The sequence below is a fragment of the Bison bison genome, unplaced genomic scaffold (genome assembly GCF_000754665.1).
Source record: "Bison bison bison isolate TAMUID 2011002044 unplaced genomic scaffold, Bison_UMD1.0 scf7180017858770, whole genome shotgun sequence".
Taxonomy (NCBI): domain Eukaryota; kingdom Metazoa; phylum Chordata; class Mammalia; order Artiodactyla; family Bovidae; genus Bison; species Bison bison.
In genome coordinates, this window is record NW_011489342.1 from 60,027 (window position 1) to 83,873 (window position 23,847).

Below are 23,847 nucleotides of genomic sequence, written 5' to 3' on the forward strand. Positions count from 1 at the left end.
TCCAACGGATATTGGCAATTTGCTCTCTGGTTCCTCTGCCTTTTCTAAATCCAGCTTGAACATCTGGAAGTTCACAGTTCATGTACTGTTGAAGCCTGGCTTGGAGAATGTTGAGCATTACTTTGCTAGCATGTGAGATGAGTGCAATTGTGCAGTAGTTTGAGCATTCCTTGGCATTGCCTTTCTTTGGGATTGGAATGAAAACAGACCTTTTCTAGTCCTGTGGCCACTGCTGAGTTTTCCAAATTTGCTGGTATATTGAGTGCAGCACTTTAACAGCATAAGAGGAGCAACATATTTTACCACCAAACAATGAGAGTGTTTAACAATGACAGTAAGATTACTTTACTGGGTCTCTGATACAAAAAAGAATGGAAAAGAAAATGATAGTGGCAACAGAGAAGGAAAATAAGAAGAAAGTAACACATAGAGAGTAATAGCTACTACCAATTGCCTCAGCACTACTTAGAAATATAAGTTCATTCATTCATTCAACAAGTATGCCTACCACACAGCACATACCAAGCCTGCCTTCAAAATCTAACAGATCTTCAAACCAAAAAAGAATATCCAGCTTGGTGATAGTAAATAAGAATCATTACTCCAATTAAAAGCAAAATACAAAGAAAGCCTAAATCAAGAGACTGAGTGTGAGAAATCGAGACCTAGAAGCTAATATTTACAGCAAATTCCAAAGGAGTGTATCTTTTGAATAAGCAATAGGTCCACAGATAGTTAGCTTTACTATATCCATTGAAAAAATCCTTCAATGTTGACATCATAAAAATAACTCTCTAAACTTGAACTAAAACTTATCTAATAACTGAAACAAAATTCATAAGTCACATTTTTAATAAGGGCCAAAATGCTGAAACAAGACTACAATTAACTTTCATACTTGTACCCACAGGACCGTGTCAGGGAATGAAACCTTCGAGGTCTGGTTAAATGAAGACAACCAAAAACCAAGAAATTGGAACTATAAAGAAAAAATACTTGAGGTTCACCAAAGAAACGCACTTTAAGCCACCATGACTCAGCATTTAATGAATTCTGTTGTTGCTATTGAACATTTCTTAAGACTCAAGTGCCCTAAGTACCCAGAATTGGCCTCTCTTAATCATAGGCAATCCTGGACACAATTCCTCAGATAAAGGAGATTTCAAGGAACCCTCTACAGTGATAGAAATTTAAGTATGCATGGAAATAGCAGACCAAGAAAACGTAATAGTCTTTGCAATGGAAAGAGTAAGTGAACAATAGGAAAACGCTAACCAAGATAAGAAAACTTTTAACCAAGTCGATATAACTATTCTTACATAATATTAAGAAGTCCATATTTTAGTAAAAAGTCTACATTTAAAAAAGAAAATGTTTCTTACCTGAGACAGAGTAGACACACAGTTTTCTCGAATGCAACACAGCCAAATGAAGCATCTCAGTACCTCTGAAAAATGGTGCAAGTTTTAAAAGTTTAAATACTAGCTTCAGATGTAACCCCAAAAAATGACAAAATGATTTTAAAAAGAGATTATAATCATAACGTATCATGAGTGAACTAAATAATTCACTGGATAACACTCAAAACCGAAAAATAAATTTAACAACAAAACAGCCAGTTTGACAATCCCAGAGGCCCAAGAACTCTGCCTCAAGGAGTTGCCTTCAGGTTGAAGCCAAAGGAGTCTCCCAGAAAGAGCCATATCAGAGGCCCCTTAATGAGTGCTCTCCCACAATAAAGCCATGGGACTTCCCTGGCAGTCCAGTGGTTAAGACGCCACACTTGCACTGTGGACGGCCCAGGTTGGATCCCTGGTTGCAAAAAAAAAAAGAGAGAGAAAGAGAGAGACCCAAGCTTTGGTCCTGGCTTGCAGGCTAATTAACCTATGACCTTGGGCAAGAAACTTACACTCTCTAAGCCTGTTTCCCCTTTTGGAAAATAAGAGCTTTCAATTAAATGAAATAAAAATCATGTGAAAGTAAAGTATAAAGCACCAGAGAAAGCTAATCATCACTGGGAAATGGCATATATCACATCCATATCTGAAATTTTACTAAAGGTATTGAAAATGTTTTGGTTTGGTCTTATCTTCCTGTTATCTCATTGTTCACTGAACTCAGGATAGGCAAGACGCCAGCGGAGAAGCTGGAAGAAGATGCAAGGAGCTGTAGAAACTACAGATATTCTTTATTTACTGGGGCAAGGCAGACATGCTTTAATCTCTGACACAGCAAAATCATGATAACTACAAAACTCAACTCCATGGGACTGGACTCAACTTGACAGCTCTAAGAGCGTTTCAGGTGGTGCTTATACAGACCACGCCACGATGCGCATGCTTAGCGCCACAAATGATCTCAGCTGTCCTGAGTGAGGAGTGGGCGAGAGAGCCTGACCATCGTCACCTGGCCAATTGCTCTTCCCCTACAGGTCTCAAGTGTCAGCACTACACTTCCCAGCCCCTATCAAGTGGTTTCCAGAGACATGGCACAGTCGGTCTAGAAATCCTAAATTCCAAGTCTTCAAGAGTCAAGTCAGAGGATGTAAGTGAATAAAGGGAGTAAATGGCTGTGATCAACTGGAGACTAGGGCCAGTCTAAAGGTGACAGCAAGCAGCTACTCAGTTCTGGGCTTGTGGCCAGATCTCCACATTTTTTTCAGGAAAAGCCAAAGGCAGGGATTTTATGTGAAAATTCCTCATTCTTAAACATTGGCAATTCTTTTAAACATAAAACTAATCTGCAAGCAGGCCTCTGATGTCCGACCTCTGAAACAGACTCTGTTCTAAACTTAAAGGGCTATAATTGAAGTCTGAAGACTTGGATTGGGGTCTTGACTCTGCACTTCGGTATTTCCGTGATCATTTAATCTTTTAGAGTGTGAGTTTCTCATTCATAAAATAAGAATTATATTCGATAATACCTGTAAATATACACAGCTATCATATAATCAAGATTGTCTTCAAAAATCTTTATATGTACCCTGAACACTCAACTTTTCCTCATGCACAGGAAAAGAACATGTTGTCATGGAAAAACAGTAAAGAACAGAGTCAGACAGACTTGGGTCGGAATCCTGGCTGTGTGACTGAAAGCTCTGAGCTCTAACTAGCTACCTTATCTCTAAATGCAGGTCACATCTTATACATCAGATTAATGAGACAGTACTAGTCAGTAAATAGTAGGACAGTATCCACTCATCAATGTTACCCTCCTCCCTTCTAAAAAATGATCACATAGATGTAAACCATATTACTATATAGAATGATTTCTGACAGCATTCCACTTTTTTAAAACATGCAAAGGTAAAAATGCTTTTTAGAGACAAGAACTTCTTTGTCTCCTTACTTTATAAATCCATCATGCTTGTATGTGCTAGGTTCACAAGGGGCACCTAATCATTATCTGCTTTTAGATGGAGTAGATATTTACCAGCCATGTCAGTAATAAACTCCTGACTCAGTCTGTCACAGTGCATAAAGGTCCCATCTCATCTCCCAGCCTAGAGCATCCATGAAGCAGCTTCCCATTAGAATGAAACATATTACTAAAAAAGTTAATAATGCTCAGGAGCAGTTGTTCAGGTTTTTCTAGCAGGAATCAGGACCCTGAACAAGTACAACCTGGGGCCAATAAATGATGATGACCAATTGGGAGTGAGCCAAAGTCCAGAGCTCAGGGCACTCCCTGACTTAAGAAGGCAAAGACAGCTCAAAAAGAGAAGGGAAAACAAGACCACCTCTGTCTACATAAAATTTCATAGTAGATACTTTTATAAATGATTAAGAAATATAGGTTTAATTTTAAGAAAATTCATGTATGAAAATAAGATAAAATCACCAATATCATCAGTAAATAAAAAAAGACATATTACACAAAATGCAAAATAATTAATAGTCTTCTAAAATAGGTTTAAAAATAAAGTACTTTGAATCAAAGACTTCCTTTGTGGGTTAAGCTGACTTCTTTTAAAAAACTAAGGATCTCTCTACACCAAATAAGTAATACATTTTAAAGACTCAAAGTTATGCACCAAATCACATAGCTACTATGATGTCTAATTTTTTTTAAACAAATTTATATAACCTAGAAAATTTGTGCTTTAAGTAAGTACATACTTTCTGTTTCTTTATTTGATTATTTTCCAAAGGCTTATCTCCTTTCCTTCAAGCTTCTGACACATCAGGCATCTTAGGTCTGTTACACTTAAAAAAAAGACTCCTAAATTTTCCTGTCCTAAATGTACAGGTTTCCATATTAAACAATGTTCAGTACATGACAATATACAGGAAATATATTTAATTCATAGTCTTTTTTTTTAAGAATGCACAAAAATGATACATAAGGGACTGACATACTCCAAGTAGTAAGACAAAACACTCGAATTAGTGGACTGTACTTACGAAACAAACTTTCCTACTTCCACTTGCAATATTGGATCTCGTAGATGCACTTCTAGAAGCAAATCCTCAGCTTGAGCTCCATCTCCTGTTTTTACAGGATGAGGATTAAAGATTCTTAGGTAGCCCATAAAGCTGCCCACAATAATTTTATCTGTAAAAAGGTGTTTTTAAAGATATAGGAAAAAACATTAGTCACAAAAATTTTTGAAAATAGAATTTCTAATGTCTAAAAGAAGAATCTAAAAATTATGCTCAACATCACTCATTATCAGAGAAATGCAAATCAAAACCATAATGAGGTACCGTCTCACACCAGTCAGAATGGCTGCTATCCAAAAATCAACAAACAATAAATGCTGGAGAGGGTGTGGAGAAAAGGGAACACTCTTACACTGTTGGTGGGAATGCAAACTAGTACAGCCACTATGGAGAACAGTGTGGAGATTCCTTAAAAAACTGGAAATAGAACTGCCTCATGACCCAGCAATCCCACTGCTGGGCATACACACTGAGGAAACCAGAAGGGAAAGAGACACGTGTACCCCAATTTTCATTGCAGCACTGTTTATAATAGCCAGGACATGGAAGCAACCTACATGTCCATCAGCAGACGAATGGATAAGAAAGCTATGGTACATATACACACGGAATATTACTCAGCCATTAAGAAGAATACATTTGAATCAGTTCTAATGAGGTGGATGAAACTGGAGCCTATTATACAGAGTGAAGTAAGTCAGAAAGAAAAACATCAATACAGTATACTAACGCACATATATATGGAATTTAGAAAGATGGTAACGATAACCCTATATACGAGACAGCAAAAGAGACACAGATGTATAGAACAGTCCATTGGACTCTGTGGGAGAAGGCGAGTGTGGGATAATCTGAGAGAATAGCATTGAAACGTGTATATTATCATATATGAAACAGATCGCCAGTCCAGGTTCGATGCATGAGGCAGGGTGCTCAGGGCTGGTGCACTGGGATGACCCTGAGGGATGGGATGGGGAGAGATGTGGGAGGGGGGTTCAGGATAGGGGACACATGTACATCCATGGCTGATTCATGTCAATGTATGGAAAAAACCATTACAATATTATAAAGTAATTAACCTCCAATTAAAATAAATAAATTTTTTAAAAGAAATAAGACAATAAAAAAAGTCTAAAAATTAAAAGAATCCAGCTTTGTTTCATATACAAAGACCAATCTGCCAACAGAATATATAATTAAAGTGAACTAAATAGCTTTACATCACCAATATTCAAATATACTAATGTACTACACTTTTCTTAAGCCTTGATTTGTTTTCAGTAGCCATAATTCAGCACAAAGTAAGCCCTTTTAATAAAGGACTAGTATCAGGTTGTAAACTGATTTCATCATAGAGTGTCAACTCTACACCTGATTTTGGCTGTCAAAACACTGCATTAAAAATTATTCCAAGGCCTCACTAGACAGAGTGCTCTGATTTATAATATCTAGTCTCGGGTACAAAAGGGGAGAATGATAAGATAAGTATTATGGGTTGAACTATGTCCCTCAAAAAGATATGTTGAAGTCCTAACCCCTAGTAACTGATTTTATTTGGAAATAAGATCTTTACAGATGAACCCAAGTTACAATGAGGTCACACTTGAGTAAGTATGTGGTAGGACTCATTTGGAGAAGGAAATGGCAACCCACTCCAGTGTTCTTGCCTGGAGAATCCCAGGGACAGCACAGCCTGATGGGCTGCCGTCTATGGGGTTGCACAGAGTCAGACACGACTGAAGCGACTTAGCAGTAGCAGCAGCAGGACTCAATTAGTATCCTTATAAGAAGAGAAAACAAGGAAAGGATGGGGAGGAGAATGTCACATGAAGATACAAGGACAAGCAAGAAGATGATCATGTGACCACAGAGGCACGGATTGGAGTGATAATTCACAAGCCAAAGAATTATCGGAAACTGAAAGAGGCAAAGAAGGATCCTAGAGGCTTCAGAGATAGCATGGTCCTGCAGACACCTTGATTTTGGACTTCTAGACTCCAGACTGTGACAGAATAAATTTCTGTTGTTTTATGCCAGTCAATTTGTGGTACTTTGTTACGGCAATCCTAGGAAACTAATATTTTGGGTTGTTTTAAATCCCCAGATTAGTAGGGTACATTGACTTTTTTTCTATATACTGAAAAGAAGGAATTCTACACACTTTATTATTGAGAGCTTATTATGTGCCAGGCAATGGTCTAAGTAGCTTACATATATTAATACTAGCTCATTACCCTCATAATAATCCTCTGAGAGAGGTACTATCCTAGTAATTTCAATCGTGAATAGAGATACGTATGTCATTAAGAACCTGGTGCTACTATTTCACAATAGCTAAGATATGGAAGCAACCTAAATATCCATCGACAGATGAATGGATAAAGAAGATGGGGTAAATATACATAGTGGAATGCTGTGCTGTGCTGTGCCAAGTTGCTTCAGTCATGTCTGACTCTTTGCGACCCTATGGACTGTGGGGCACCAGGCTCTTCTGTCCATGTGATTCTCCAGGCAAGAATACTGAAGTGGGTTGTCATGCCCTTCTCCAGGGGATCTTCCCGACCGAGGGATCGAATCCATGTCTCTTATGTCTCCTGCCAGTGCAGGAGACATTGGCAGGGTCTTTATGCCTAGTGCCAGCCACCTAGGAAGCCCAGTGGAATACTACTCAGCCATAAAAAAGAATGAAATAATGCCATTTGCAGCAATATGAATGGACCTAGATATCACCATCCTAAGTGAAGTAAGTCGAAAGAGAAAGACAAATATCATATGATTATCATTTATATGGAATCTAAAATACAACAGAAATGAACTTATTTATAAAACAAACAGACCCATATGCATAGAGAACAGATTTGTGGTTGCCAAGGGGGAAGAGGGATGGGGAAGGGATGAATTGGGAGTTTAGGACTAGCAGATGCAAATGATTATATACAAAATGGATAAACAAGAAGGTCCTACTCTACAGCATAGAGAACTATATTCAATATCCTGTGATAACCACAATGGAAAAGAATATGAAGAAATATATATACACACATATATATAACTGAATCAGAGTGTCACACAGCACAAATTAACACAATACTGTAAATCAACTATAGTTCAATTAAAAAAAAAAAAGAATCTGGTTCTACGTGATCTGATGGCAGCCTCAGAGGTTTACAAACTCTCTTGAGACATACTGGTTCCTGACTCTGACTAAGGCTTGGCCAAATGAACTCTCCACATTCGAGAGAGCTATGTCACTCTCCTTCCAATCTCTCTTTTGTTTGCATTTATCATAATCGTTTCCTGTCACTTGTAGAAAAAAAAAAATGTTAACTGATATACAAAATTAGCACCAAGGAATAAACAACAGACACGAATTCCTTCAGGGATATTTAGAAATTCATTCTTGAGGTGAGTTGGGGCACAAAGCATTAAAACTCCTGTTCATAATTTATATGGAGTTAAACAGCATCATACACAGTGACAGAACAGCTAATCAAGTTAACACCTCCAAGCATCTGGAACACTGTGCCCACTGCAGGTAACACTCTAGTGAACTGAACAGCTGCTGCCAAATGAACAGGAAGGAGCAATGCCAAACCATATGTAAGATGGCGTTTTCTAAGGGCACTGGATAATTTAAAGTAAGAGAATGATAGGTTTTGACCAAAATTCTCATCTCAGGGTAAAACTAAGGGTCTTTGGGAGTCTGAGGAAACAATTTCTTACCTCATTTCACAGGGGGCTTAACCCCTAAGAATCTAGTTCAGGGATTAACACTAGAGGTTTTAAATTACAGTAACAAATGAGTAGACAGTCTCTCCAGGTTTCTTACATAAAAGTAAAGACAGTGATCAGAAAGAGTGGGGTTCACCTTCAACTGCCCCACCCTCAGGGGTAAGAGGAAGTCAGGATGGCCAAGCCCAGATGGTGACAACTTTAACCCCTAGAATTACAACGTGTATGTATAATTATTAAAATAGTGGGATTATCATAGTAACCAGATCTCAGGTAACAGTCTAACTATCACAGATTTCAAGCTATAATTAACACAAGATCCCCAGGAATGGAACAAACAGGCAACTCACTAAGGCCTTTATTTCCCCAATGATTTCTCTCTTTTTATTACTGAGTATTATTTAATTGTAACAATGTATTAAGTGTGTTTATCAAATTAAGGCCTTTTTTGAAGTCTATAACCAAAAATATTCCAGGTCTATGAAAAAAAGGACTAATTTAAGCCACAATATCAGACAGTCATGGCATTGCACCAAACCCCATTGTTGCTGTTCATTCACTCAGTCGGTCTGACTCTTTGCAACCCCATGGACTACAATATGCCAGGCTTCCCTGTCCTTCACTATCTCCCGGAGTTCACTCAAACTCACGTCCATTGAGTTGATAATACCATACTTAAGTCAATTTACAGCCTTGGAGTCACTTGAACCCCATACTTAAGTCAATTTGTAGACTTGGAGTCACCTGAACAAAGACAGGGCCATGTATAGACTGCCGTCGCAGAGTCTGTCTGCAATGCAGGAGATCCAGGTTCGATCCCTGAGTCAGAAATATCCCCTGGAGAAGGGAATGGCAACCCACTCCAGTATTCTTGCCTGGATTCTCCATGGACAGAGGAGCCTGGAAGGCTATAGTCCAAGAGGTCACAAAGAGTCAGATACAACTGTGTGACTAACACAATTACAACACCACACATGCCTAATATAAAGTTTCCTCAGATTCTTCCCTGTCGAACCAGTAGTCATTCATTCAAATGTACTTAACAAAGGTAAATACCCAACCTTTATGAGAACACTGAATATTGGCTCTAAATTACTACTAATTCTGGAAGCCCAGGAAGATATTGTTGCTGCCAATCATGGAGATTCATAATTATGATAAATTAACTTTCTAACTTATTTTACCCCAGTGGGGAAGCAAAGCCAATCTATGATTTCTCACTCAGTAACTGAGAGCCTAAAGGAAATATATTTCTGTAGAAAACTATGGAATAACCATTTGGTTCCCTAAGGTGTACAGTAAGGGATATTATAGTAAAAGGGCTATATAGAAGCCAGTGGAACTCCATCTCTCCAACAGGGAGAAAATCAAAATCAATACCATTTCTAAGCCTGATTTGAGATGGTCTCTTAAAATTTGATTCCAAAAAACTTAACTGTATATATGTGATAATTCCTATCAAAGAATTTTGGTTTAATAACTAAATTTGCTGATAAAAAAATCTATTTAATGGGTTTGAAAGAGTTAAGGGACTTCCCAGATGGCACTAGTGGTAAAGAACCCATATGACAATGCAGGAGACATAAAAGACGCAGGTTTGATCCCTGGGTTGGGAAGATCCCCTGGAGGAGTGCATGGCAACCCACTCCAGTATTCTTGCCTGGAGAATCCCATGGACAGGGGAGCTGGCAGGCTACAGTCCATAGGGTCTCAAAGAGTCAGATACAACTGAAGTGACTTAGCACTGAAGCACTGAAGCATAGAGTTAAGGTTGATCAGTACAACTTAAAGGGCAACTCTTGATTCTTCTGTTATTCACAAACTGTTTTTTCTTGGAGCCAACTAATACATCCCAATCTTAGTAATGCCTTTTCTCCTTTACAATACACGGAGACCAACAGGAACAGTTTGCTTTCACTTAATAGGAGCAAGAGTATACATTTACAAGTATGACCACAATCCAATCCGCAGGACCCAGGACTGCCACATCCTCTCATAAGGGCTGCTGCTGCTAAGTCACTTCGGTTGTGTCCGATTCTGTGAAACCCCATAGACGGCAGCCCACCAGGCTCCCCTGTCCCTGGGACTCTCCAGGCAAGAACACTGGAATGGGTTGCCATTTCCTTCTCCAATGCATGAAAATGAAAAGTGAAAGTGAAGCCACTCAATCGTGTCTGACTCCAAGCAACCCCAGGGCTTCAGCCTACCAGACTCCTCCATCCATGGGATTTTCCAGGCAAGAGTACTGGAGTGGGTTGCCATTGCCTCTACTCAAAAGGGCTGAATGGGGCTGAAAGAAATATGAGTGAAAGCCAGGGACCCCATGGGCCCTTCCCTGTACTGTCTGGATCAGTCATAAATGAAGCTACTATAATCCTCTTCAGGCAAGCACCAGTGTTCTAGATCCTTCAGGAATGAAGACCTAGGCCACAAAACAATTTCAAGACGCTAATACTATTCTTTCACTCTCTGATCACCTCCAAGAAAGTAGGGATCAACTGGCACTACTGTCTCAATTCCCAACCTAACCTGGAACAGGTGACCAGTTGCAAAACAGAAGGATGTAGCTCCCAACATGACTTCTTCAAGTTGCCATACAATTTTTCCTGCTCCTTCATCTTAATTTTTAAGTTTTTCTTTCTCTTCTTTTCCTCGACTATTAGTATTATGTATATATTAAACTGTGAACACAAATTGTATGTACCAATTATTCTAGAGGCAGTAGAATATCAGAACATAAATACTGGAATGACAAATGAAAGGGATAACATCCAGAGAGCCTAGTCTTGAAGAGCCAGGGCTCTCTGAAAGTGCCTCTGAAGCAGTAGGTGCACAGTTATCTTTCATTGCAGATGGGTAAGAATATGTGTGTGTGCAGTTGTACAAGGGACAGTTGCCCCACGTTAGGTATAAATGCTGAGAAGCTAAAAGTGATAAATGTAAGAACTATTTTTTAGTCTGCCTTATGTTTGTGTTTAACTCTGATTCTTGTAATAAACACACCCTCCAGGCCATAGGTTAGCATGTAATCTAAGCTGAACCATTCAGATTCTCTCAGGATGAAGGGATCCTTAATTTTCTCTCAATCTCCTCTCAGGACTGAAGAATCCTTCTTCTGTGAATCAAGTCAACTTCATCCAAAGCAATTTCAAGGTGCTAGCTAATACTATTCATTCACTCTCTGATCACCTCTAAGAAAGTAGGGATCGACTGGCACTACTGTCTCAATTCCCAACCTAACCTGCAAACTTCTCTTCATCTATGTCCATTCTTACCTTCTTGCCTTCTGTCACAGAGGAAAAAAGTTTCACACAAGCTTAAAGATAGCCCTTCCATCTGCACACCTCATCCCATCTCCTACTGTCTACTCTAGATCCCTTCTCTAGGAGAACGAATCTCATTCCTCTATGCTACACGTTCAGTTTTTCCCATTTCTCTTTTACCCTACATGGTCACCAATGATCATTCTCCCTCTTCCTTTCACAGCTGTTTCTTTAAAGGGCCATAAACACTCAGCCTTTCCCACCTCTCACTCCTTAACTCTCTGAAAATCTAGGTTTTGTTACCACTATGCCCATTTAGAAAACTAAGATCATGGCATCTGGTCCCATCACCTCATTGGAAATAGATGGGGAAACAGTGGAAACAGTGTCAGACTTTATTTTTTGGGGCTCCAAAATCACTGCAGATGGTGACTGCAGCCATGAAATTAAAAGACGCTTACTACTTGGAAGGAAAGTTATGACCAACCTAGATAGCATATTCAAAAGCAGAGACATTACTTTGCCAACAAAGGTTCGTCTAGTCAAGGCTATGGTTTTTCCTGTGGTTATGTATGGATGTGAGAGTTGTACTGTGAAGAAGGCTGAGTGCCGAAGAATTGATGCTTTTGAACTGTGGTGTTGGAGAAGACTCTTGAGAGTCCCTTGGACTGCAAGGAGATCCAACCAGTCCATTCTGAAGGAGATCAGCCCTGGGATTTCTTTGGAAGGAATGATGCTAAAGCTGAAACTCCAGTACTTTGGCCACCTCGTGCGAAGAGTTGACTCATTGGAAAAGACTCTGATGCTGGGAGGGATTGGGGGCAGGAGGAGAAGGGGACCACAGAGGATGAGATGGCTGGATGGCATCACTGACTCAATGGACGTGAGTCTGAGTGAACTCTGGGAGTTGGTGATGGACAGGGAGGCTTGGCGTGCTGTGATTCATGGGGTCGCGAAGAGTCAGACACGACTGAGCGACTGAACTGAACTGAACTGATGCCCATTCATCCACCCTTACCAAGGACACTAATGAACCACTAGCTGCAAAACAATGTGGAAACGTATCAGTCTTTATGTCACTAAATCTCGCCTTCCAGGTGCCAGCCCAGCGGCTCTCCTGCCTCTCTGACTGCCCAGGCAGAATCTATTATTGACTACCTTTCCCAAAGCTCCTCCCTGATTGTTCATTTTCTCCAAGTCATGGTCCTAAGGTTCCGTCCCTCTTGTTCCATCTTATCTCTGCATTTTTACCCTTCCCAGGGCTTCAAATACAATCATTCTGCTCATTCACTTCAAATACATACATTCTGCTCACTCCCAAATCTCTACTTCAGTTCTGCCAACCAGACACTTCTATTTCAAACAGAACATGCTCAAAACTGCTCTCACTAAACTTCCACGTAAGGTCAACAGTAATAATTGTTAAACTTTAGTGTGCCACCATTCAACTTTGGAGCTTGTCAAAATGTAGATACCTAAGCCACCATCCAATCCATCTACCCTCCAGAGAATATGATCTTTGAGGATCCTGTACACGTGGGACAGAAAATCTTCATACACAATAATCCCTTCAGAATATTATGATGTAGGTGGTCCAGGCTTTGAGAAATAATGATCAGTGTTTTTTTTGTTTGTTTGTTTGTTTTTTTCCTGTATGGAACACACAGAGAGAGAATGATTTCTCTATAGCATGCTCGGGAAAACAGAGGAAGCTGCTCATAGCTGGATGCAAATTAGGGGGACGCAGCATTTCAGCATACTGGTAACCCACTAGTGGCACCCCACCGGGAAGCTCTAATAAAAATAAGAAGTGAGCACCATGTTATTCAGATAACCAGTAAGTACAGTTTACAACCAAGTTGAGCTTTAAATAGTTTAGGCAGAGGTGGGTATGAAACTGTTTCTCTCTGGTAGGTATTTCTGTGGTATGACTCTTCTAGGCTGCCAAATTATAGGGGAATTACACATTTAAACAAACACTTGAGCAAAAGGCAGGGTTGATAATCATTAAAGAACCACTCAGGACATCCTCCAAATAGAAGACATTCACAGCTCCTATCAGTAGGAAGGCAGGGCCCAGATCTTCCTTAGATACAATGAAGTAGGCACTCAGAACAGCTTAGTGACTTCCACTCTCCATTGCTTATATCGTTTTCCCCTTTCACCGTACAACCCAAATTCTACTATTTTCATTGTAGGCAAGAGAAAGAAAATAAAGAGAAATGTAAAGGGGCAATATTTATATAAAATGAATAGAAGAAAAGTATTATAAGTTTTCTTTTTAAGAGGTCAGTGACTATATAGTCAGTAACTATCTTAATTACAAAAAAAAAAGCTCATGGCTATAAATCATTTAAACCAAATATAAATTTCAAATAGCAATAATACAGACCTTAAATGTTTTAAAGACCACTTGATATATGAACATGCTGCTGCTGCTACTACTGCTGCTGCCAAGTCAATTCAGTCGTGTCCGACTCTATGCGACCCCATAGACGGTAGCCCACCAGGCTCCCCCATCCCTGGGATTCTCCAGGCAAGAACACTGGAGTGGGTTGCCGTTTCCTTCTTCAATGCAGGAAAGTGAAAAGTGAAAGTGAAGTCGCTCAGTCATGTCTGACTCTTAGCGACCCCATGGACTGCAGCCTACCAGGCTCCTCTGTCCATGGGATTTTCCAGGCAAGAGTACTAGAGTGGGGTGCCATTGCCTTCTCCGATGAACATGCAAAGAGGAGCAAATAATATAAGAATAAAATATAATATTGTTTCTAGTATCAAAATATAAAAATGAAAGCAATGATTTAAGAATTGTTTTCTACAAAGAGAGAGATTAACATAATTTGTCCATTCTGGTTAACAGCTTTTAGATTCAATTTTAAATCATTTTTCTTGCAAATAATTTCTACAAAAGAAAAATTTTCAAAACTAAAAATGTTTTGCCAGTTCTACCCTACAACACCTGATTTTGCAACAAATAAAAATAAAGTAAATGATAGTCTATAATATTTTTCTGAGTTCCAGCAAATATGACAGAATCAACACAGACCAAAAAAATACAAACAACAAAACACAAGTAATAACTACATTTATCAGCCTGTTACCTAAATATTACTTATAAGGCAAATGATCTTAAAAACTGGGTCACTTTGTTTCAAAAAAAAAAAAAACTGGGACATAATCATGACAGTTCACCTAAGTTCTGTAAAGTATACATTTTTTTTTTAAGTCATTTTTATTTCATCCCTATAACATGCTTTGTTCCAACATGCTTGGTCATAAGTTTTTACCTTGTCCATTTCCAGTATTGTCAACATCAGCCAAACACAAACAGCCTTGATCAAATTCTTCTTTATCTCCCAGAACAGTAGACCACCAATCACGGGCTTTAAATAAAGACATTTTCGTTCACTCTAAAAAGAAAGCATTTGTTTATAATCAAAAGTGCAAGTCACAACAGGATTTATGAATTGATTAACCCCTACAGCATACAGAACAAACTAAACTTAAACCACTTTGAGAAAAAATATTGTATTTAACTCTAATTTTTTGATATTTTGTGGACATACGCGAAACCACAACTCCAAATGAGTGGAAACATTAGTCAAATATTTTGCCATGCCACTGGAAAGTGAAGCTGAGAAATTATACATTTATGTTTCGTCAATTCTCTCCTCTGGGACATTTAGCAGACAACTGCACAAAGTAACATATTCTTTGAAGGATCAAGATCCAAATTCTACCAGTACTAGTCAGCACATAATTCAGCACTAGTCAGCACATAATTCCTAATTATGTGCTAATTAAAACACCTAATTTCCCTTCAGTTTGGTCATCAGAAAGACTGTAGCATCTCCTATCACAATGAGAAGAGCAAATGAGATCAAATGCATCAATGACTAATACCGGAAGGGGTACATTCAGATCAGATCAGATCGGTCGCTCAGTCGTGTTCAACTCTTTGCGACCCCATGAATCACAGCACGCCAGGAAGCTTTCACTCTCTTTCCCCTAACTGTAGAAAGGAAGATGGAAGAGGAAATTCACACCAAAAAAACAACTAGGAAATGTGGGCTGTAGGTCTACTTATAGCACTAATTACCTGTGTGTCCTCAGGCAACTCACGTAACCCCTTTGCACTTTGATTCCTCAACTAAAATGAGGATACACCAGCCATACCACTGGGCTATGGATGTGGTGGATGTGAAAGCACACTGGACCTTTTAAATTACAGTACAAACCACATAGGGGGTTTCCCAGGTGGATCAGATGGTAAACAACCTGCCTGCAATGCAGGAGATCCAGGTTCAATCCCTGGGTATGGAAGATCCCCTGGAAAAGGGAATGGCAACCCACTGCAGTATTCTTGCCTAGAGAATTCCATGGTCAGAGAAGCCTGACAGGCTATATAGTCCATGGGGTCACAAAGAGTCAGACATGACTGAGTGACTAACACTTTTTAGGGCTTCCCTGGTGGCTCAGACAGTAAAAAATCCACTTGCAGTGTGGGAGACCTGGGTTCAATTCCTGGGTTGGGAAGATCTCCTAGAGGAGGGCATGGCAACCCACTCCAGTATTCTTGCCTGGAGAATCACCATGGACAGAGGAGCCTGGCAGGCTACAGTCTACGGGGTCACAAAGAGTCAGACATGACTGAGCAACTAAGCACACACATCACATACCCACCCCGGGATTCTATGAGAATTTATTTAGCTTCCTTCAAGATACACTGATTTAAATGATAGTTAGGATAAGCAGTCAACTCTTTTCATTCAAAGAAGCTCTGTTCTATAAGGTGGCAGCAACCATTGAACTTGCAAACACTGAACCATTGCTTCCAGAGGAAATAGAGGGTTAGAGTCATACAAGCTTCTATTCACAGCATTTTCAGCAACCAATCAATACATAATTTTGTTTCTTGTGTGTTTCTGTTTAAAGATAGTTTTTTTATATACTGCTGGTTCATTAACATTGATCTCAATGACCAACCACGCTACAACTCATATTTGAAGAAAACTTATCTACGATATGTATTTTCTCCATAGAGTCCATCACAGCCTTCTTGCACTTAGAAACATTAGAGAGTACGTTAGCACTACTCTGGGGGACAATTTTAAATAGCAATATCACACACACACATACACAAAACCCAAACCACAGAGTTGGAATAAGTAGACTACGTAGGCACTAAGTAGACTACAAAAAAAAAGGAGAGCGGAGACAACACAAGAAGGCAGAGAGTTGCTGTGTTGGACATCAGCTGGGAATATCCATATCAAGTGACTCAGATTTTTTCCCACTCTGCCCACAGCCATGAATGACACCAAAAGCACTATGAATATTGATTTGGGATTACAAAAAATTTTGGTGAGCAGAAAAACTCACAAATACAGAATATGCAAATAATGAGGATTGCCATACTTTTTTAAAAAGGTAGATCAATCTGCTTCTTTCAGTAGGCCTTCCACACAGGTTAAACACAGAAATCAAGATTACTTGTATTCATAGAGTTGGCTAAGAAATTAGCTGACCATAATATGGTGGTAAAAAGTACAGCCTCCGGAGGCAGTTGACGTGAGTTTGAATCCCTGCTCTACCATATACTAACCAGGCAACCAGATGCAGGTTACTAAAAGTTACTGAATCTCTCTATACTTTGGCTTCCTCATTTGTTAATACAAAATAAAGGTAAGAACGGTATGTGAGGACTGAATAAAAGCACAGTAGAGTCAGCCTACAAAATAGGAGCAAGTATCTGCAAATCATGTATCTGAAAAGAGCCACGATACACAATACATAAAGAACTGGTAAAGTTCAACAACAACAACAAAATTTAAATGGGCAAAGGAGTTAAGGAGACATTTATCTAAATAAGATAGACAAATGGACAACAAGTACATGAAACAACGCTCAACATCACTAATCGTTAGAGATATGCAAGTCAAAACCACAATGAGATACTACCTCACATCCATTAGGATGGCTATTAACAAAAATAATAAGTGTTAGCAATGATGTAATCAAACCCTTGTGCACTGCTGGTAATAATATAAAATGATGCTGCCACTGTGGAAACAGTCCGGTGTTTTCTCAAAAAATTAAAAATTTAAATTACCATTTGATCCAGCAATTCCACTTATGGGAATTCATTTGGCTGTATTAGCCAAATGAACTGAAAGCAGTTTCTCGAAGAGATATTTGTACAACCATGTTCATGGCTCAGTGGTAAAGAATTCACCTGCAATGCAGGAGACCTAAGAGATGCAGGTTCAATCCCTGGATAGGGAAGATCCCTTGGAGGAGGGCATGGCAACCCACTCCAGTATTCTTGTCTGGAGAATCCCATGGACAGAGGAGCCTGGTGGGCTACAGTCCATAGGGTCACAAGAGTTGGATATGACTGAAGCATCTAAGCACGTACACATACATATGTTTATAGCAGCATTATTCACAAGACCCAAAGGTAGAAACAAACCACCTGTCCATTGGCAAATAAGTGGATAATCAAAATTTAGTATATACATACAATGGAATCTGTTTGGTGGAGCAGTACTCTATTTTGTTGAAGTATAGTTGATTTACAATGTTGTGTCAGTTTCTGGTGTATAGCAAAGTGATTCAGTTGTGTGTGTGCATATATATATACATACTTACATATATATAGTTTCCATTATGGTTTAGTACAGGATAATGAATATAGTTCCCTGTGCTATACAGTAGGACCTTGTTGTTTATCTATCTTATATATAGTAGTATGTATCTGCTAATCTCAGCTTCCTAGTTTATCTTTACCCCCGCCTCCCTTTCCCTTTAGTAACCATAAGTTTGTTTTCTATGTCTGTGAAGTCTGTTTCTGTTTCATAAGTAAGTTTATTGTGTCATATTTTAGACTCCATATATAAGTGCTATCATATTTGCCTTTCTCTGACATTTCATTTAGTATGATAATCTCTAGGTTCATACATGTTGCTTCAGATGGCATTATTTCATTCTTTTTATGACTGAGTAGTATTCCACTGTGAGAGAGACAGAGAGTGAGTGTTTGTGTGTGTGTGTATGTGTGTACCCTACATCTTCTGTATTCATTCATCTATTGATGGACATTTAGGTTCCTTCCATATCTTTTGTGTGTGTCTGTGCTCAGTCTCGTCCTACTCTTTGTGACCTCTTCTTTGAGACGTCATAGACTGTACCCCTCAAGGCTCCTCTTTCCATGGAATTCTCCAGGCAAGTATATTGGGGTGGGTTGCCATTCCCTTCTCCAGGGGATCTTCCGGACCCAGGGATTGAACCCGGGTCCCCAGGATTGCAGGAGGATTCTTAACCATCTGAGGGAAGCCCAGAAGTCTTAAGAGGTTGCTTTTTCCTTTACTTCATTATTTTTTTATTGAAGTATATGTGAGTTCCAATATTAAATAAGTTTCAGGTGTATAGCACAGTGATCCAGTATTTTTATAGATTATATTCCACTAAGAGTTATTACAAAGGGATTTCCCTGGTGGTCCAATGGTTAAGACTCTATGCTTCCCAGTGCAGAAGGCATGAGTTTGATCCCTGTTATGGAACTAAGATTCCACATGCTATGAGCACAACCAAAAAAAAAAAAATGTTTTTACAATATAATGACTATAATTCCCTGTGCTGTACAACTTATCCCTGTTGCTTATCTACCTTTTTAACTTTTTATTGGATTATAGTTGATTTACAAAAAGGTTGCATTTTAAATAATTTCATTTCTGCAACATTTTCAAAATTACAAAATTAAGCTGATGGAGAACAGATCAGTGGTTATCAAGGTTAAGAGAGGGTATGACTTTAAAGGATTAATGCAAAGGAATTTCTTTGAGGTGATGAAAAAGTTCTAGAACCAGACTTTGGTGGTGGTTCCATGGCATAAATTTTATTTCTTAGAGCAGTATTCCTACAAAAAAAAAAAAAAAGATGTATGTAATATAAAACACGGTAAGATTGAAATAAGATCTGTAATTTAGCTATAGTACTAAATAGAGTATAGTTGCTATTGTTCAGTCGCCCAGTCATGTCTGACTCTTTGCGACCCCATGGACTGCAGCACACCAGGCGTCCCTGTCCCTCCCCATCTCCCAAAGTTTGCCCATTGCATTGGTGATGCCAGCCAGCCATCTCATCTTCTGATGCCCTCTTCTCCTTCTGTCCTCAATCTTTCCCAGCATCAAGGACTTTCCAGTGAGTCAGCCATTTGCATCAGATGACCAAAATACTGGAGTTTCAGCTTCAATATCAGTCCTTCAAATAAGCATTCAGGGTTGATCTCCCTTAAGATTGACTGGTTTGATCTCCCTGCTGTCCAAGGAACTCTCAGGAGTTCCTTGGACAAAGGTGTCAATTCTTCAGCACCCTGCCTTCTTTACGGTCCAGCTCTCACAACCATACGTGACCACTGGGAAAATCATAGCCTTGACTATACGGACGTTTGCTGGCAGAGTAATGTTTCTGCTTTTCAACACACTGTCTAGGTTTTTCATAGCTTTCCTCCCAAAAAGCAAACGTCTTCTGATTTCATGGTTGCAGTCACCATCCACAGTGATTTGAGAGCCCAAGAAGAGGAAATCTGTCACTACTTCCACCTTTTCCCCTTCTATTTGCCATGAAGTAATGGAGCCAGATGCCATTATCTTAGTTTTTTTTTAAATTTAGTTTTAAGCTGGCTCTTTCACTCTCCTCCTTCACCCTCATCGAGAGGCTCTTTACTTCCTCTTCACTTTCTGCCATTAGAGTGATATCATTCACCTATCTGAGGTTGTTGCTGTTTCTCCCACCTATCTTGATTCTAGCTTGTAACTCATCCAGCCGGGTATTTCTCATGATGTGCTCAGCATATAGGTTAAACAAACAGGGTGACAGCAGATGGCCCTGTCGTACTCCTTTTTCAATCTTGAACCAATTAGTTGTTCCATGCAGGGTTCTAATTGTTGACTCTTGACCCGCATACAGGTTTATCAGGAAACAGGTAAGATGCTCTGGTATTCTCATCTCTTTAAGAGCTTTCTTCAGTTTATTATGATCCACACAGTTGAAGGCTTTGGCATAGTCAATTAAACAGAGGTAGGTGTTTTACTGGACTTTCCTAGCTTTCTCTATGATCCACTGAATGTTGGCAATTTGATCTCTGGTTCCGCTTCCTTTTCTAAACCCAGGTTGGACATCTGGAAGTTCTTGGTTCACATAATGCTGAAGCATAGCATGCAAGATTTTAAGCATGACCTTACTAGCATGGGAAATGAGTGCAACTGTCCAATTATTAGCACATTCTTTAGTACTACTCTTCTTGGGAATTGGGATGAGGATTGACCTTTTCCAGTCCTGTGGCCACTGCTGGGTCTTCCAGATTTGCTGACATATTGAATGCAACACCTTGATGACATCATCCTTTAGGGTTTTGAATAGTTCTACTAGAATTCCATCGCATCCACTAATTTTATTAACAGCAATGCTTCCTAAGGTCCACTTGACTTTGCTCTCCAGAATGTCTGACTCTGGGTGAGTGACCACACCATCATAGTAATCCAGTTCATTAACATCTTTTTTGTACAGTTCTTCTATGTATTCTTTCCATCTCTTCTTGATCTCTTCAATAATCAGGGGAAAGACTAGAGAGTTCTTCAGGAAAATTGGAGCTATCAAGGGAACATTTTGCCCAAAGATGGGCACAATAAAAGGACAGAAACAATGGGGACCTAGTAGACACTGGAGAGATCAAGAAGAGATGGAAAGAATACACAGAAGAACTGTACAAAAAAGATCTTAATGAACAGGATTACTGTGATGGTCGTGGGTGGCTCTACATGGCATGGCTCAATATTTATTGTACTAATGTCAATTTAATGGCTTTGATAATTGTACTTTATCACTGGGAAACCACTATTTTTGCAGCTTCTATGTGATCGTAAAATCCTTTCAAAGTGACAACTTTAAAGAAACAACGGGGTAGGGGAGAAAGAAAATTCCATGTAAGGCCCTCTCTTTATGTTAAAAAAGAAAGCAGTCAGGTAAAGGCAAGGTGTTGATGAAAATTAAGGAAAAATAACTAGCAGGTAAGTAAACTTAAGTTTTAACATGTGGGAGAGTTTCTGAAAAACCATCTGTATCACCTGTTATTAATAATGGCACTATGTAAAACCATACAGATTTCCAGATGACTAAACTTCAAATCTCGTAGCAAATATTCAAAACCATAATAAACACTTCTATTATACTTTTATTGAATTTTTTAATTTGAGAGGGATGTAACATATTTAATAAATGCCATATATTTCCATTACATACTTGAGATACATTGGAAAATTGTAACACATCATACCATTGGACTGCCACAATAAAGACACATCATTCTCTTGCAGCCCAGGGCAGAATATGACCCCAATTCAACACCATTCAATGATTCACTAGGAGGTCTCACAACACTCAGCATATAGTCATCATCATGGCTATGATATATTACTTAAAAGGACAAAAAGCATAATCAGGAAGGGTGAAAACTATATGTACCTGTAGTTTTAATATAAACACACATGACTTCATCAGATGAAAATACCTATTATGTGAACATGGCCTTAAAAACCTTTGTTAGTGAACAAATTTTTTCAGCTTGCTAGAATAAAGGTGAGTGGGGGGAGGAATCTCCAATATGAAAAACTAACTCTCCAACACTGTGTGTAAATGGAACTGTTCTAAATCAAGCAGTAATTTCTCATGGACTTCTATCATAAAATTGAATATCTATACTTATTAACAAAATACAACTGGCAACATTTAGTTCCTTCCTGTTTCTCCTGCTCTATCAATTTCTCCTTAGACATCTACCACTTCATTAGCTTCTGAAAGTCCTCCTTTTCTAGATTATTTAGCTTTGCTACCCCAAGTGTAGTCCCTGGACTAGCAGGTCAGCAACACCCAAGAGCTTGTGAAAACTGAGAATCCCAACTCCACCCCAAACAACATCCCCAAGTGATTCACATGCACCTTAAAGTTTGAAAACCACTAGTTGAACTGATACCTGATACCCTATGCGGATGTTTTCTTATAGCAATGCTCTACTTCTCTTCATTTTTCCTGTGTCCCCTGCCACTAGTCATCTTTCCAAAGTTGAGGAAAAAAGACTCACTTTTAAAATCAAGAGCCTCCACAGCTAGAAGGTACTTATCAATCAGCTAGTCTTCTCATTCTATAGGTATATGACTCCCCTAAGTTCAGTTCAGTTCAGTCGCTCAGTCATGTCCGACTCTTTGCGACCCCATGGACCAGAGCACACCAGGTCTCCCTGTCCATCACCAACTCCCAGAGTTTACCCAACTCATGTCCACTGAGTCAGTGATGCCATGAGACTATCTAATCCTCTGTCGTCCCCTTCTCCTTCAGCGTTCACTCTTTCCCAGCATCACAGTCTTTTCAAATGAGTCAGCTCTTCCTATCAGGTGGCCAAAATATTGGAGTTTCAGCTTCAACATCAGTCCTTCCAATGAATATTCAGGACTGATTTCCTTTAGGATTGACTGGTTTGATCTCCTTGCAGTCCAAGGGACTCTCAAGAGTCTTCTCCAACACCACAGTTCAAAAGCATCAATTCTTCGGTGCTTAACTTTCTTCACAGTCCAACTCTCACATCCATACATGACCACTGGAAAAACCATAGCCTTGACTAGACGGACCTTTGTTGGCAAAGTAATGTCTTTGCTTTTGAATATTCTGTCTCGGTTGGTCATAACTTTCCTTCCAAGAATTAAGCGTCTTTTAATTTTATGGCTGCAGTCACCATCTGCAGTGATTTTGGAGTCCTCACAAATAAAGTCTGACACTGTTTCCATTGTTTCCCCATCTATTTGCCATGAAGTGATAAGACTGGATGACATGATCTTCGTTTTCTGAATGTTGAGCTTTAAGCTAACTTCTTCACTCTCCTTTTTCACTTTCATCAAGAGGCTCTTTAGTTCTTCTTCACTTTCTGCCATAAAAGTGGTATCATCTGCATATCTAAGATTAATGATATTTCTCCTGGCAATCTTGATTCCAGCTTGTGCTTCATCCAGCCCAGTCTTTCACATGATGCACTCTGCATATATGGAGAAGGCAATGGCACCCCGCTCCAGTACTCTTGCCTGGAAAATCCCATGGACAGAGGAGCCCGGTAGGCTGCAGTCCATGGGGTCGCTAAAAGTCGGACACGACTGAGTGACTTCACTTTCACTTTTCACTTTCGTGCTTTGGAGAAGGAAATGGCAGCCCACTGCAGTATTCTTGCCTGGATAATCCCAGGGACAGGGGAGCCTGGTGGGCTGCCATCTATGGGGTCGCATAGAGTCGGACACGACTGAAGCAACTTAGCAGCAGTAGCAGCACTCTGCATATAAGTTAAATAATCAGGGTGACAATATACA

The 23,847-nt window shown here is 39.4% G+C and overlaps 1 protein-coding gene across 1 annotated transcript in view; it reads right to left on the minus strand.

Annotated features, from left to right (window-relative positions):
• LOC104980325 (protein PTHB1-like) overlaps positions 1 to 23,847 on the minus strand; it is a 44,848-nt gene that overhangs the window by 7,362 nt on the left and 13,639 nt on the right. The window contains exons 2-4 of the mRNA XM_010828975.1: positions 14,725 to 14,847; positions 4,404 to 4,554; positions 1,383 to 1,447 (exon numbers count right to left, since the gene is read on the minus strand). Of these exons, the coding sequence (XP_010827277.1) occupies positions 1,383 to 1,447; positions 4,404 to 4,554; positions 14,725 to 14,836 (328 nt within the window). The 5' untranslated portion in view covers positions 14,837 to 14,847. The remainder of the gene's footprint in view (positions 1 to 1,382; positions 1,448 to 4,403; positions 4,555 to 14,724; positions 14,848 to 23,847) is intronic.